The 14,195-nt window shown below is 54.6% G+C and overlaps 1 protein-coding gene across 4 annotated transcripts in view; it reads right to left on the bottom strand.

Annotated features, from left to right (window-relative positions):
- Positions 1-7,723: 7,723 nt before the first annotated feature.
- Positions 7,724-14,195, bottom strand: part of HYDIN (HYDIN axonemal central pair apparatus protein) — a 392,944-nt gene continuing 386,472 nt past the window's right edge. For all 4 annotated transcript variants that reach the window (XM_030581746.1, XM_030581747.1, XM_030581748.1 and 1 more), the window contains 3 exons: positions 13,936-14,166; positions 11,516-11,740; positions 7,724-9,067 (listed from right to left, as the gene is read on the bottom strand). In XM_030581746.1, the coding sequence (XP_030437606.1) occupies positions 8,579-9,067; positions 11,516-11,740; positions 13,936-14,166 (945 nt within the window). In that variant the 3' untranslated portion in view covers positions 7,724-8,578. The remainder of the gene's footprint in view (positions 9,068-11,515; positions 11,741-13,935; positions 14,167-14,195) is intronic.

The following is a 14,195-nucleotide window of genomic DNA, read 5'->3' as shown; positions in this document are numbered from 1 at the left end:
AACGACAGCCATGCATTTTGTGAATACCCTCGGAGCCGTAGAAAGGCCAAATGGGAGGACCGCAAATTGGTAGTGACGGCGGTCGACCACGAACCAAAGGAAGCGTCTGTGGTGTGGCCATATGGCAATATGAAAATAAGCGTGCTGCATGTCGAGGGCGGCATACCAGTCTCCAGGATCCAGGGATGGGATAATGGTCCCCAGGGATACCATGCGGAACTTCAACTTCACTAGATATTTGTTGAGCTCTCGCAGGTCGAGGATAGGCCTGAGGCCTCCCTTGGCCTTGGGGATCAGAAAGTAGCGGGAATAAAACCCCTTGCCCTTCTCGTTCTCCGGAACCGCCTCTATAGCTCCTTTGTTGAGGAGCGTCTGTACCTCCTGGCGGAGGAATTGCTCGTGAGAGGGGTCCCTGAAGAGGGACGAGGGTGGGGGGCGGGAGGGAGGAAATGATACAAACTGCAGACGGTATCCCGTCTGCACCGTGCGTAAGACCCAGCGGTCGGATGTTATCCGGGACCATGCCTGGAGGAAAAACGAAAGGCGGTTGGAAAACGGGGGGGGAAGGATCCATGGGGGATACTGGTATTACGCCCTCGGGCGCACCTTCAAAACGAAGGTTTGGGTCCAGGTGGGGCTTTAGAGGAGCTTTGGTTTTGCCCCCCTTGATTGCCCGACGGCCTGCGCCTGCCATTTCTGCCGCGGCGCCTATTAAGGTCCTGCCGCTGGTGAAACTGGAGGTATGGCCGACGCTGCTGCTGTTGCTGCGTCCGGAAGGGTCTGCGTTGCGTCCCAGGCGTGTGCATACCAAAGGAGCGCATAATGACCCGATTGTCCTTAAGACTTTTCAGTCTGGGGGCTGTCTTCTCCAAGAACAGGCCCTGGCCTTCGAACGGGAGGTCCTGGATGGTGTATTGGAGCTCTGGTGGAAGGCCAGAAACCTGAAGCCAGGAGATGCGGCGCATCGTCACCCCCGAGGCGAGGGTACGGGCAGCCGAGTCTGCAGCGTCCAAGGAGGCCTGCAACGAGGTTCGTGCAACCTTCTTGCCCTCGTCAAGAATCGCCGCAAATTCTTGACGCGCTTCTTGTGGCAGCAGCTCTTTGAACTTATCCGCTGCCACCCAAGAGTTAAATGCGTAGCGGCTAAGAAGGGCTTGCTGATTGGAAACCCTGAGCTGAAGGGCCCCAGCCGAATAAACCTTGCGGCCGAGGAGGTCCATACGCCTGGCCTCCTTGGATTTGGGGGCTGGGGCTTCCTGTCCATGACGCTCCCTCTCGTTCACCGACTGTACCACCAGGGAGCATGGTGTTGGGTGAATATGGAGGTACTCATAGCCCTTGGAGGGGGCCATATACTTCCTTTCGACACCCCGTGCAGTAGGGGGGATGGAGGCCGGCGATTGCCAGATCGTATTGGCGTTGGCCTGGATCGTCCGAATGAAGGGCAGGGCGACCCTGGTGGGAGCATCGGAGGAGAGGATGCTGACGACGGGGTCCTCGATCTCAGAGACCTCCTCAGCTTGCAGGCTCAGATTCTGTGCTACGTGCCTGAGGAGGTCCTGATGTGCCCTGAGATCTAGCGGAGGAGGGCTATTAGAGGAAGTGCCAGCCACCGCCTCATCGGGAGAAGACGATGAGGAGACCCCCGGCAAGAGAGTGTCCAGCGGGGGGTCCGCCTCAGCCCTCGCTTCTGGCTCAGGAGGGAGATCAGGGTCCTGTTGCTTTGACCCGTCCTCCCCGTCCGGGGAGGGAGGGGGCGAGACAATGACGCCTCCGGCGCCCTGTGCTCTGCCGCTGCAGGCCTAGGAGGAAGCTGTTGGGGTTCCTGGGCTTGATGGTACGCCCAGGGTGTCCAGAACCCCCACTGCTGCGGACCCTGGTCCTGTTGCGGAGGGTCTTGAAAAAGGGCCGCTTGTCTGTCAGTGCCCAGCGCGTATACACTGTCCGCCTGCGATGACACCGACGGCTGTCTGGAAGGCCATGGAGGGGCCGACCGCGGCTGGTAAGAGTCTCCGCGTCCTGGCGCCGAAGATGTTCTCGGTGCCGGGGACCGGTACCGGGAGTCATACCAGTGCCGGGATCGGGACCGGGGTCTGTCTTGGACTCGGTGCCGGGATCGGGACCGGTACCGGCCGCTGACTCGGTGCCAGGATCGGGACAGGGACCTGCCACCGACGCGGTGTCAGGAGGTCGACTGGGACCGGGACTTGCCACCAGCTCGGTGCCGGGAGGTCGACCGGTGTGCTGATCGACGGCGGGACTGGCTCCTAGAGTCCCGGTGCCGGTATCGGTGGCTGGAACCAGACCGTGACCGTCTGGAGGCCGATCGGTGCTGTGAGTACGACCGGTACCGCCGAGGGGAGCGGTGCCGGGACTGCGAGCGGCGGCGGGATCTTGAGCGACCATGGTGTCGGGACCTCGACAGCGAGCGTGAGTCCCGAGACGGCGCTGTCATCATAGGTTTGCCCCTGGACGCTACCCGCACCGGAGGTACCGGGGGTGGAGGCTGAGTTGACTCAGTCAGGGCAATGAGGTCCCGTGCCGAGGCGAAGGTCTCTGGCGTCGATGGGACCAATAGCTCAACCCCAGATCTTATGGGGGAGCTCGGCGGGACCGGAGTCGACGGTGCCGGTAGCGCCGCGGCAGATGTCAGTGCCGGGCGCTCCACTCAAGTCTGCCTGGAGTTGCAGACTTCGAGGGTCTTGCTTCTGCACCCGGTGCCGGAGAAGGTCGGTGCCGGGGAGTCTTTCCGGTGCCGGCGCGATCCGGTGCCGGTGTCGAGATGACGGCCTGCGAAGCTGCCGGGTCGAGTGCCGCTTCCATGAGGAGAGTCCTAAGTCTCTGGTCTCTCTCCTTCTTTGTTCTAGGCTTAAAAGCCTTGCAAATGTGGCACTTGTCCGATCTGTGCGATTCCCCCAGGCATTTTAGACACGCATCGTGAGGGTCGCTGGTCGGCATCGGCTTCTTACAGGCCGCACATTGCTTGAAGCCCAGCAAACCAGGCATGATCCCGGTGCCGGGAAGGGCTACGGCCCAAATCGGCTAACAAATATCTACAATATTATTTACACTATTAACTATATAACTAACTACACTTAACTACTAACTACAACTATCAACCGTAGAACAAGGAGAGCTAGGGACGTGGAGGACAGCTAAGCCGCGCTCCACAGTTCCAACGACCGACACGGCGGTAAGAAGGAACTGAGGAGCGGGCGGGCCAGCAGGGGTATATATCAGGTGCCATGGCGGCGCCACTCTAGGGGGCGACCTGCCGGCCCACTGGAGTTGCTAGGGTAAAAAGTTTTCAACGAACGTGCACGCGCAGCGCGCACACCTAACTGGAATGGATGTGAGCAATCACTCGAAGAAGAACTGCCTCCACTGGTCTGTCTGAACGGATGCCCTGGATGCCAAGGAGGGCTCAGGCGCCCTGAGGGTTACTCACTCACATGGGCTAGGACAGGGGAGGAGCTGGGCATTGTGACTCATGCCCAGCCCCACCAGTGGGGAGTGTGGCACTGCCAACTAGGCACAGGCTGGCATGGAGCCATAGGTGTGAGCAGGAGGCTCCTGGGTTCTGGGAAGTTGGCAGGGCTGCGCCAGGCAGAGGAGAAAGTGCTGGGAGGTGCCTTCCCTGGCTGCAGCCCTGCAAGTTCCCAGGACATGCCAAGCCTGGGCCCCCAGTGCCGGTGCAGCCTCTGTGACACGCACACATTTTAACTCTGAAAGAGCCACAGGCGGCTCGCGAGCCACTGTTTGGCCGCCGCTGGCATATTCCAACTACACTACCAACACCTAGATCCCAGACAAGCGCGATTACACTCCCGTGTCTTTCATGGATTTTGCTATCTTGGCTACTAGGAGAATGGTGTTGCCAGCTGTGGGTGTGCCGCCTGAAGGCCCTGTATGCACTAGAAAATTAACGTTGGCTTGCAGCTTGTTGCATCTTCTTTTGCTCGGCTCCCAGCAAGCAGGGTCAAGGGGAGGGGGAAGAGTCAGGGGTGCACAGCTGGCCCACCACAGTCCCAGACTGCAGGCCGGGGGCGGGGGGAGGGAAATCTAGTCACAGTGTGTCGGGTTCTTAGGGATTGGCTTGTTTTTGGCCTTGTTTTGAAATGGGATTAGCTTGATTTCTGATGTATTGTGAAAGTCGGGTGCTTATTTACCATGTGAAAGTTGGCAACTGTGCTTGTTATTTGTATAGTAGATTGTTTTTTGAAAAGGAGTTTTTAAGGTTACCTACTATAATGGTGTCTAATCTTCCCAGGTTCCACTGGAGGACCTCTGCAGGGTCAGGGACTCAGGGTTGTCTGTGAACTCTTAACACCTTAATTGAAGGGGACAGAGGTGTCCAACCTTTCAACAAATGCTTTCTTTATCCAAATTTAGTTGCTTAACAAAAGGGTCTTCTGGAAATGAATTGCATTGTCTCTCATCTTCCATTGGTAGCTATAATCAGGCCAAGTCAATGTTAACAAGGAATCAGTTACACACTTTGTATTCTGTTGACTCTTGTGGTGTCCCCTTTTTTCCAGCTTTCAAATAGCAGCGTTTTCCAGTTCAGACACTTCCTGGATTTTTGATTGTGGTGAGGGAGGAGACTGAAAGAACCTGTGGGAAGACAAAAAGGTAATTGATTGATAATTGATTGATTGAATTGTTGATGTAGGGAACTTAAACTTTTGTAAGGGAGTTGATTTGTTCAAAAAAGAACTAGATAATTCATGCAGGATGGATCCATCAATGGCCTTCAGCCAGGATGGGCAGGGATGCCAGAAGCTGGGAATTGGTGTCAGGGGATGGATCACTTGGTGATTCCCTGCTCTGTTCATTCCCTCTGGGGAACCTGGCACTGGCCACAGGATACTGGGCTTGCTGGACCATTGGTCTGACCCGTCTGGCCGCTCTTATGTTCTTGTTACGTTCTAATGTGCAGCCAGAGAGAGGAGCCCTTGCAGCACTGTGGTTCCCCCAGCATCCTGGCTCCCCATGGAAAGCCCAGACTCATGTGCTGCAGCTTCCCCCACCTCTGCTACTGCCCTGCCCTCAGCTTCCCCTCTCAGCATGCAGTGCCAGGATTGCAGCAGGGGCTCTGTCCCTGGACAGGGATGCAGGTGCTTCGGCTCATTACTTCCCGGTGGTAGCAGCCTCTGGCCACAGGTAGATTCAAGGGGCTGCAGGCAGGGAAGCCACATCCCAGAGCTTCCTTTTCTGCCTGCAGCCCAACAAACCTGCCTTTTGTCTATTGGCCCTGGTGCCAGGGAAGGCTGCAGCCCAGAGGGGGCAGGGAGAGGTACCATGCAGTCCCAGTGTTTCCTTCCCTGGCTGCAGCCCCACAAACCTTCCTGTGGCCAGGGCCTTTCTTCCAAAAGCAGTTGTTAATAAGCAGCTTGGCTGCTGCCGATGTCTGAATCGCATTCTCTGCTGACTGTGAACCGCTCTCCACTGCTGCACTAGGTGGTATTTCAGGTTCCAGCTGAGCCTTTTGTGCTGGTGTAGCTGCTGCTGCAGGTGCAAGCTCTGTGGCGCCCTTTGGTGCTGGCTCACCGGACTCCGGTAGGGTTGTAAGTATGGGCTCTGCTGCTGACTGCTCTGCCAGTTCTGATCCTCAGGCTGGTTCTGGCTGGGTCCCAGAAACTGGATCTACAACTGCTGTCATAGACTCTGATCTGGGGTCTGGTTCCACCACCTCTGGCTGGGTTCCTGTAGGAGGCTCAGGAATGGAGTTAGGTGTGGAGGCCTGTTTAGCCTGGCTGTGGGTGACTATCTCCACCCTTTTTGTTAGCCTCACATGGTTGGCAAAGTCTTCTCCCAACAGCATGGGAATGGAATAATTGTCATAGGCTTCAAAAGTCCATATCCCTGATCAACTCGGCTGCAGGCAAATTAAGAGTTGGCCTTAAAGGGTTGCACCTGGGCCTCTGAATTTGGGGTCCACCAGGGATTGGTGGATAGCTGACACCTGTGCTCCAATGTCTCTCCATGCAGTAATCTTCCTCCTGCCCACAATCAGTTTCCCCTTTGCTCTGGGGGTATTTGCAAGACATCTGGGCCTGAAGGCTCTTGGATGATTAACTGTAGTCAACTGGTGCTCTTGGCCTTCATAGAATATCAGGGTTGGAAAGGACCTTGGGACGTCATCCAGTCCAACCCCATGCTCAAAGCAGAACCAATCCCCAGACAGATTTTTTGCCCCAGATCCCTAAATGGCCCCCTCAGGTATTAAACTCACACCCCTGGGTTTAGCAGACCAAAGCTCAACCACTGAGCTATCCCTCCCCCCCACTGCCAGCTGTTGGCAAGCAGGCCAGGGACATGCAGAACATGGTGTTGGATCCCTGCCCACCCTGGCTAATAGCCATTGCTGGACCTATTCTCCATGAATGTATCTAGCTCTTATTGAAATCCTGTTATAATTTTGGACTTCACAGCATCCCCTGGCAAAGAGTTCCACAGGTTGACTGTGAAAAAATACTTTTTTCTGTTTGTTTTAAATCCAATGCCTGTTAATTCCATTTGGTGACTCCTAGTTCTTGTGTTATGTGAAGGAGTAAAGAACACTTCCTTATTCAATTTTTCCTCGCCATTCATGATTTTATAGACCTCTAGCATAACCCCCCTTAATCATCTCTTTTCCAAGCTGAAAAGACCCAGTCTTTTTAATCTCTCCTCATACAGAAAGTGTCCTATACAACTAATTATCTGTTGCCCTTCTCTGAACCTTTTCCAAATCCAATATATCTTTTTTGAGATGAGGTGGCCAAATCTGCACGCACTATTCAATATGTGGGCGTCCCATGGATTTATATAGAAGCAACATAATATTTTTCTCTTTTTATCTATCCCTTTCCTAATGATTCCCAACATTGTTCACTTTTTTAACTGCCACTGCACATTGAGTGGATGTTTTCAGAAAATTGTCCACGACTCCAAATCTCTTTCTTGAGTGGTAACAGCTAATGTAGACCCCATCATTTTATACGTATAGTTGGGATTATATTTTGCCAAGTGTGTTACTTTGCATTTATCAGCATTAATTTCTTCTGCCATGTGTTGCCCAGTCCCCCAGTTTTGTGAGATCCCTTTGTAACTCTTCGCAGTCTGCTTTGGATTTAACTATCTTGACTAATTTTGTATCTGCAAATTTTATGACCTCACTGTTTACCCCTTTCTCCAGATCATTTATGAATATTACAATAGGACTGGGCCCAGTACAGACCCCTGGGAGACACCACTATTTACCTCTCTCCATTCTCACCTTTTATTCCTACCCTTTGTTTCCTGTCTTTTAACTGACGCGCCTGCAATGCTTTCGGGCTCATCTAACCAGCCTTAATTTACTTTCGGATAACAAAAGGCTTGTCATTAATCACCCTGCCTCTGTTTATAAACAGACTCCCTGCTGCAAAGGCTGTGCTGCTCCCAGCTTCTGAACTCATCACATATCACACTCAAGCTATTGCAGTTAAGAGCGCTGTCTGGGGCAAGGGTGCGTAGACCTCCCCTACGAAACTCGGGGGTGGGGGGCGCTACAGCCCTCCCCTGGCCCCCCTGCTTTGACTCCTTTCTAGATAGTCATGAAACCTCCAACTTCTCTGGATTCTTTTTCCATCCCAATTTTCCCTTGTCTTGAGGCACAGGGTGTCTGTGTGCTAACTATGGTACTATCACATTAACCAGATCCATGCCAACATATTGACCAGAATCTCTGTGTCTGCTTAACAATCTTTATTCCAAAATACATTTTCATACAACAAACAAAGAAACCATGCTGCCAACAGTCATCCTAGCCTCTGATCCCAGAGGGTGAGATCAGCTGGGAGGCATGATGGAGTCCTCATATTTCTGGGATACAATGTGAATGTTTTCATGAACTCTGCTCTGTTCTGTTGGGAAAAGCTGCAGCACCTTTGGTGGCTTGTACACAAGACGTATTTTTAATAAATCCACAGTAAGTGAATCCTCCTTCAGGCAGGAAGGTTTGTACTTTGAAGGCAATATGAAGGCAAGTCTATTGGTTATCAACTGAGGGGGGATAAATGGACTGAGTCTTGACACATGCAGTCAGACCATATACATAGATAGCTGGGATCTTCCCCACTGATCTTTATATTGTAACTTTCATATAATTTGACTAACAGATCAGTGACGCTATCAGGCCAAGGATAAGTGACACAATTGCCAGGTCACTTCAGTAGTACTGAGATCTGTTAGCCTGCTCTTTGGGAATTGTCAACAACAGCCCGTTATATACTGGTGAGTGTGTTCTGTGCATGCCCCATACGCAATCCTGCAGTCGCCCGGTGCTCTCAGTAGGCGTGTAGATCCAATAAACTTTTTCTGTACTGGCAAAAACCGTGGTGAAGAGACTCTGGTGCTGCTTTTCACTGCGAAGGCACATCTGTGTTGTAGAGCGAGTCCATTCTGTACTGAGATGGGGAGGGAAATAAAGACCAGCCAAAGTCAGATCCTAGGAGGTGCATGACTACGCTTGGAGTTGCGAGTGGCTCAGCAAAGCGGGAGAAATGCCCGTTTAGGGACTGGGACACTGCTACTCCGCATGCGTGCCACTAGGTCACTTCTCAGGGGTTATGCCCTTCAAGTAATAAACCCAGAAAATGCCTGCCCCCATGCCTGATGCCCGGGCGCAGGAGACGACCAGCTTGCTGGTGACGGGCATCTTGCTGCCAGTGGGGTTCCCCTCAAAGCCGACGGTGATGAAGATGTTCTTCTTGGAGCGTATGGTCTCAGCAGCCTTGACGGTAAAGGCTTGGTTCTCCACGTTGTAGGTGAAGGCTGTGTGCTGCAGGAACACGTTCTTGAAGGGAATGGCCGTGCTGGAGCCAGCCTTGATCTGAAAGGGGCCCTGAGGCTTGGGGGGCACTGACACGCCAAAGAGCGGGATGCTGTATTCTCCTCCGATGGGTGAAGACAGGATGAGAGTTCCTCTTGATTCACCCAGCTGGCAGGGTTCATAAGTTATGTCCACACTGACCTCTGTGCCCCCCTGAGAGCCCGCAGCTGCATTGATGATTTTATCCGTGTGGAAATCTGAACAGTCGATCTGCAAGGGGAGAGAAGGCGTCACTCGGATTTAGAGAAGGCATTTTAGCCTCTGTGGCCCAAAGTCTGACATACCCCAGAGCTCAGGACCAGGAACAGCAGTAGGGTAATTTAGTATCACAGGATCCTGATACAAAATGTTTGGGGACATCTTTACCATTTTCTACATGAAATGCACATTCCAGCCCCCTTCACAGGGGGCCTTTCAATGCACACAGGGACTGCTCAAACCTCCCCCTCCCAACTGAAACTCTGGGAAAGTTTGGCTCTGGGGCTGGCTTAAACATTGTGGTTTAGGCACCTTCTATTGCCTTGGGCAGTAACACCAGGACTAACGTTGCCACAAAAGGGGACGTCTTCCCTCTAGACTAATAGTAGCACTAGCTAGCACATCAGTAGATCTCAAAGCATTTTACAAATTGGACATTCAACCCTTTTTAACAGATGGGGAAACTGAGGCACAAAGCAGGGAAGTGACTTGTCCGCAGTCATCCAGCAGGCCAGTGGCTGAACCGAGACTACAGCCCAAGCCTCCAGTTCAGCACTCTGTCCGCTAGGCCACACTGACGCCCTAAGCACCATTGCACTGCGATGGCAGCTCTGAGTGACCCCACAGGGGAAGATGTCCCTGCAGAAGGCTCAGCTTTGGCGTGAAGTCAGTGGGAAGGCTGGCTACATTCACCACAACCTCCCCATTCACCTGCATTGGCCAAGCTAGGAAAGGTTCCAGCGGGGAGGGCAGAGCAGTGCTGAAGGGGCATGTACTGCTCGAGGAGGCTGATGCAGGGCCGGCTTTAGGAAGTGCGGGGCCCAATTCAAACATTTTTGGCTGGGCCCTGGCAGGGATGACTTAAAAAAAAAGTGGAAAAAAAGCCTTTAATTTCTTTCATGTATTATTTACTTTCCATAACTATATAAATAATAAAATTATATATTATGTACATTGCATCATATATGCTGTTGATTGGTTATTAATGACCGCCATTTCACAGGTGTGGGTCCCAGCTGCTCCCTGCCCCCCCCATTGAAGCAAGTGTGCAGGGTTACTGCCCTGGGAACTGCAGGGCACAAGTGGACATAGGGCTGGCTGGAGGCAGGGCAGGGGCTGACTGGAGGTAGGGTCTGGCTGCAGGCAGGGCAACTGGTGCGGGGCTGGTTGGAGATAGGGGGTGTGTGGGGTGGGCTGGCTTCAGGCAGGGCCGCGGGGGGATGCAGCAGGGGTTGGCAGGGCTGGAGACAGAGGAGTGTGAGACTGGCTGGCTTCAGGCAGGGGGGTGCAGCAGGGTTTGGCTGGAGACAGGGCAGGGTGTGCAGGGCTGGTGCGGGCAGCAGTTTGTGTGGGGCTGGCTGGCTTTGGGCAGGGCCACAGGGGTGTGTGGCAGGGGTTGACTGGAGATATGGCAGTGAGTTTGACAGGGACTGGCTGTGGGCACGGGGTGCAGAGCTGGCTGCAGGCAGGGGGAGCAGGGCTGGTGTGGGCAGGGCAGGGGGTGCAGCAGAGGCAGCTGGAGCCCCAACCCTTTAAATAGCCCCCAAGCTCCCTGCTATCCCAGGGCTTTGGGGGCTATTTAAAGGGCCCAGGGTTCCCCAGCTTCTACCCTGCCCTGGACCTTTTAAATAGCCGTGGGAGCCCTGGGGAATGCGTGGGGGTGGCGGGGCTCTGGCGGCTATTTAAAGGATTGGGGTGGCAGAGGCAGCTGGAACCCTGACCCTTTAGATAGCCCCGGAGCCCCTCACTACCCCAGGGCTCTGGAGGCTATTTAAAGGCCCGGAGCTCCAGCTGGGAGAGCAGGGCCACGGGGCTTGCTGCACTCCAGCCAGGGCTCCAGCCAGGAGAGCAGGGCCTCGGGGCTTGCAGCACTCCGGCCGGGACTCCAGCCGGGAGAGCGGGGCCGCGGGGCATGCTGCGCTCCAGCCGGGGCTCCAGCCAGGGCTGCGGGGCTTGCCGCGCTCTAGCTGGAACTCCAGCCGGGACAGCGGGACTTGCTGTGCTCCGGCCAGGGCCCCAGCCAGGAGAGCGGGGCCACGGGGCTTGCCGCGCTCCGGCCGGAGCTCCAGCCGGGAGAGCGGGGCTTGCTGCGCTCCAGCCGGGGCTCCAGCCAGGAAAGCGGGGCCGCGGGGCTTGCTGCGCTCCGGCCAGAGCTCCAGCCGGGGCCGCAGGGCTTGCCGCGCTCCCGCCTGCGCTTTGCTCAAGGTAGTGGGACCACGGAAGACCCCTGAGCAGATCACAGCCAGGGACCCGGGGTAAGTTTAAAAAAAAAAAAAGTGTCTAAGGCACGGGGCCCTCTTAGGCGCGGGCCCCGATTCCTAGGAATCGGGCGAATCGGCCTAAAGTCGGCCCTGGGCTGATGGGACAGGTAGACCGAGTTGCCTGCTGAATGTTTGTGACTCCATCCCCTGAGCACTGCTGGCTTCCTTACTCAGCCCCAGAGCAGGGGGCCCTGCTCACCTTGCAGGTGTACTCCGTTCTCTGACGGGTATAGTTAATGAACTTGGTGGTGATGCTCTGGCTGCTGCCCAGCATGGCACGGAAGTACAGCGGCTTCTCCGGCCTAGCTGCAATGGCTTTCAGGTTCAGGTCGTACTGGAAGGAGCCCAGGTCGCTGCTCTGTAGCACCAAGCGCCCACTGACCTCTCCGACTTTTAGGGGCTGGAATTCGAACACAAGCACCCCCTGGGGGGGAAGAGAGAACAACCTAGTCCAGGGGTGGGCAAACTATGGCCCAGGGGCTGCTTCTGGCCCTCCACTCATTTTAATCTGGCCTTCAAGCTCTTGCCGGGGAGCGGGGTCAGGGGCTTTCCCACTCCACGCAGCTCCCGGAAGCAGAGGCATGTCCCCCCTCTGGCTTCTGCGTGTAGGGGCAGCCAGGGGACTCCTCATACTGCCCCTGCCCCAAGTGCTGCCTACGCTACTCCCATTGGCCAGGAACTGCGGGGCAGCTCCTGCAGACAGGGCAGCGCACAGAGCCGCCTGGCCGTGCCTCTGTGTAGGAGCCGGAGTGAGGAGAGGCCGCTTCTTCTGGGAACTGCTTGAGGTAAGCACTGCATAGAGCCTACAGACCTGACTCCCCCTGTGCCCCAACCCCCACCCCAGCTCTGATCCCCCTTCTGCCCTCCAAACCTCTCAGTCTCAGCCCAGACCCCTCACCCCCCCGGCACCCCAACTCCCTCACCCAGTCTAGAGCCCCCTCCCACACCCTGAGTTCCTCATTTCTGGCCCCATCCCAGAGCCCGCACCCCCAGCCAGAGCCCTCACCCTCTCCCGCACCCCAACCCCCAATTTTCAGAGCATTCATAGCACACCATACAATTTCCACATACAGATGTGGCCCTCGGGCCAAAAAGTTTGCTCACCCCAACCTAGTCCATCTGCATGAGAACAGAAATGTTAGTGCCCAGGCCAGGGATGGAAATTAGCACTTGGTGTGCTGCATCATGGACAGTCAACAGCTGCTGTAACACTCAGCGCCCTTGCAACCCAATCAGTGCTCACTTGTGTAACACCAACAGATGCTGGTTGTCGGCAGGTGGAATCAAACCTGGGACCTCTCGAGCTTAATAAATGCATCTCTACTGCATAAAAGCCAGCTGGCCCTTGGCTAGGGCTGTAGAGCAGATGCATTAATCTCTCCCAGTGGTCTCGGTGCCATTAGCTGGGACAGAGCACCGCAACCAAGAGGTGTGTGGGTTACACTTCCTCAGGGCATTTATCATCTACAGCACCATGGGTTTACATGGTGGGCATGGGGCAGACGGGGTGTGAATTCATTAATTGATGATCATTATTTATCAATTCATAAGACAAAATGACACACCTGCACCCCAGACAGGGGGACAGAAAGCAAAGAAATTGTGGAGCTAACAAAAGTTGTTTCATTGTTCTGATCACTCTGCTTGCGTGTTACATCTCTTCCCCCCATCCACCCTGAGCCTGGCTCGTCAGCATTTTGGGACGGGGATTATCTTTGATAAGTTTGTACAGGCTGAGCCACAAGGGTGCGTGTCTCCAAGAATTACTGGATATAAAGAACGACATTTCTCATTTCTCACACCCAGCCCTTGGGGGTGGGAGATGCATTGACGAAGTGCGTGGAGAGCTGTGGCAAACCATGTAAAGCAGGACAGAGGGGGATGCCTGTGCCTGTCCATGTCTGTATGTTTGTGAATTAACTATTCATTTATCAGAGGGGTAGCCGTGTTAGTCTGGATCTGTAAAAGCAGCAAAGAATCCTGTGGCACCTTATAAATTAACAGATGTTTTGGAGCATGAACTTTTGTGGTGAATACCCATGAAAGCTCATGCTCCAAAACATCTGTTAGTCTATAACGTGCCACAGGACTCTTAACTATTCATTGTGTCCTTCCTGCTTGGTGGAGAATCTGCCCCAGAGAAAATGAAAAGCTCCCCACTGGCCCGCAGACAAAGCGGCAACTTTTTCCAAAATAAAGCTGTATTCTTCATCAACTTGTGTGTCCGTTTGCTCTTTGGGCGTGGGGAGCTGGGGCGGTGAAGGAGATTGGTAGAGCAGAGAGCAGCTCAAACCCACTTCCGCTGCTCTCGGCCTACCCAGAAGAAGGGTGCAGGGAGCTGGGGTGTTTAGCGCAGCCAAGGCCTGGGCAGGGGGCAGAGATGGTGCTCAGAAGGGCAGGCGGAAGCCTCGTGGGATTGCACTTGGAGAAGCAACGGAACCAGTGCACAGTGGTTAGCACAGTGATTGCTACCTGCGACAGCACTGCCCTGGAGGGGGCTGACACGGAGGTGATTGACTCAGTAGCTGGCCTTGACATTCTTGAAGGTCACAGCAATTGCGCTACTGCAGAGGGAAGAGAGCAGGGGAAGCAGGTTTGCTGTGCAAGGCTTTGTCCTACCTCGGACTGGGCGGGCACAACGAACTGCGGCGGGAGGTTGACATCGGGCACTTTGCAGTCTGTAGTGAACGTTACTGGGAAGACGAGGGGGTTTTCCACCTTGACGGATGAGGACGTGCTCTGCCGAACAGGGGTAACCATCTCGATGGTGCTGACCGGACCGGAAGGGATGGCCTTGAACGTGACCAGGTAGAACAAGTACTCCTGTGTCGCCTCATTGCGAAAGGTCACCTGAAATCAAGTACAAAAGAGGTAACAGT

Source organism: Gopherus evgoodei, chromosome 12 (genome assembly GCF_007399415.2).
Source record: "Gopherus evgoodei ecotype Sinaloan lineage chromosome 12, rGopEvg1_v1.p, whole genome shotgun sequence".
Lineage (NCBI taxonomy): Eukaryota > Metazoa > Chordata > Testudines > Testudinidae > Gopherus > Gopherus evgoodei.
The sequence above is the reverse complement of the archived record's forward strand: the minus strand, read 5'-3'. Positions and strand labels throughout refer to the sequence as shown.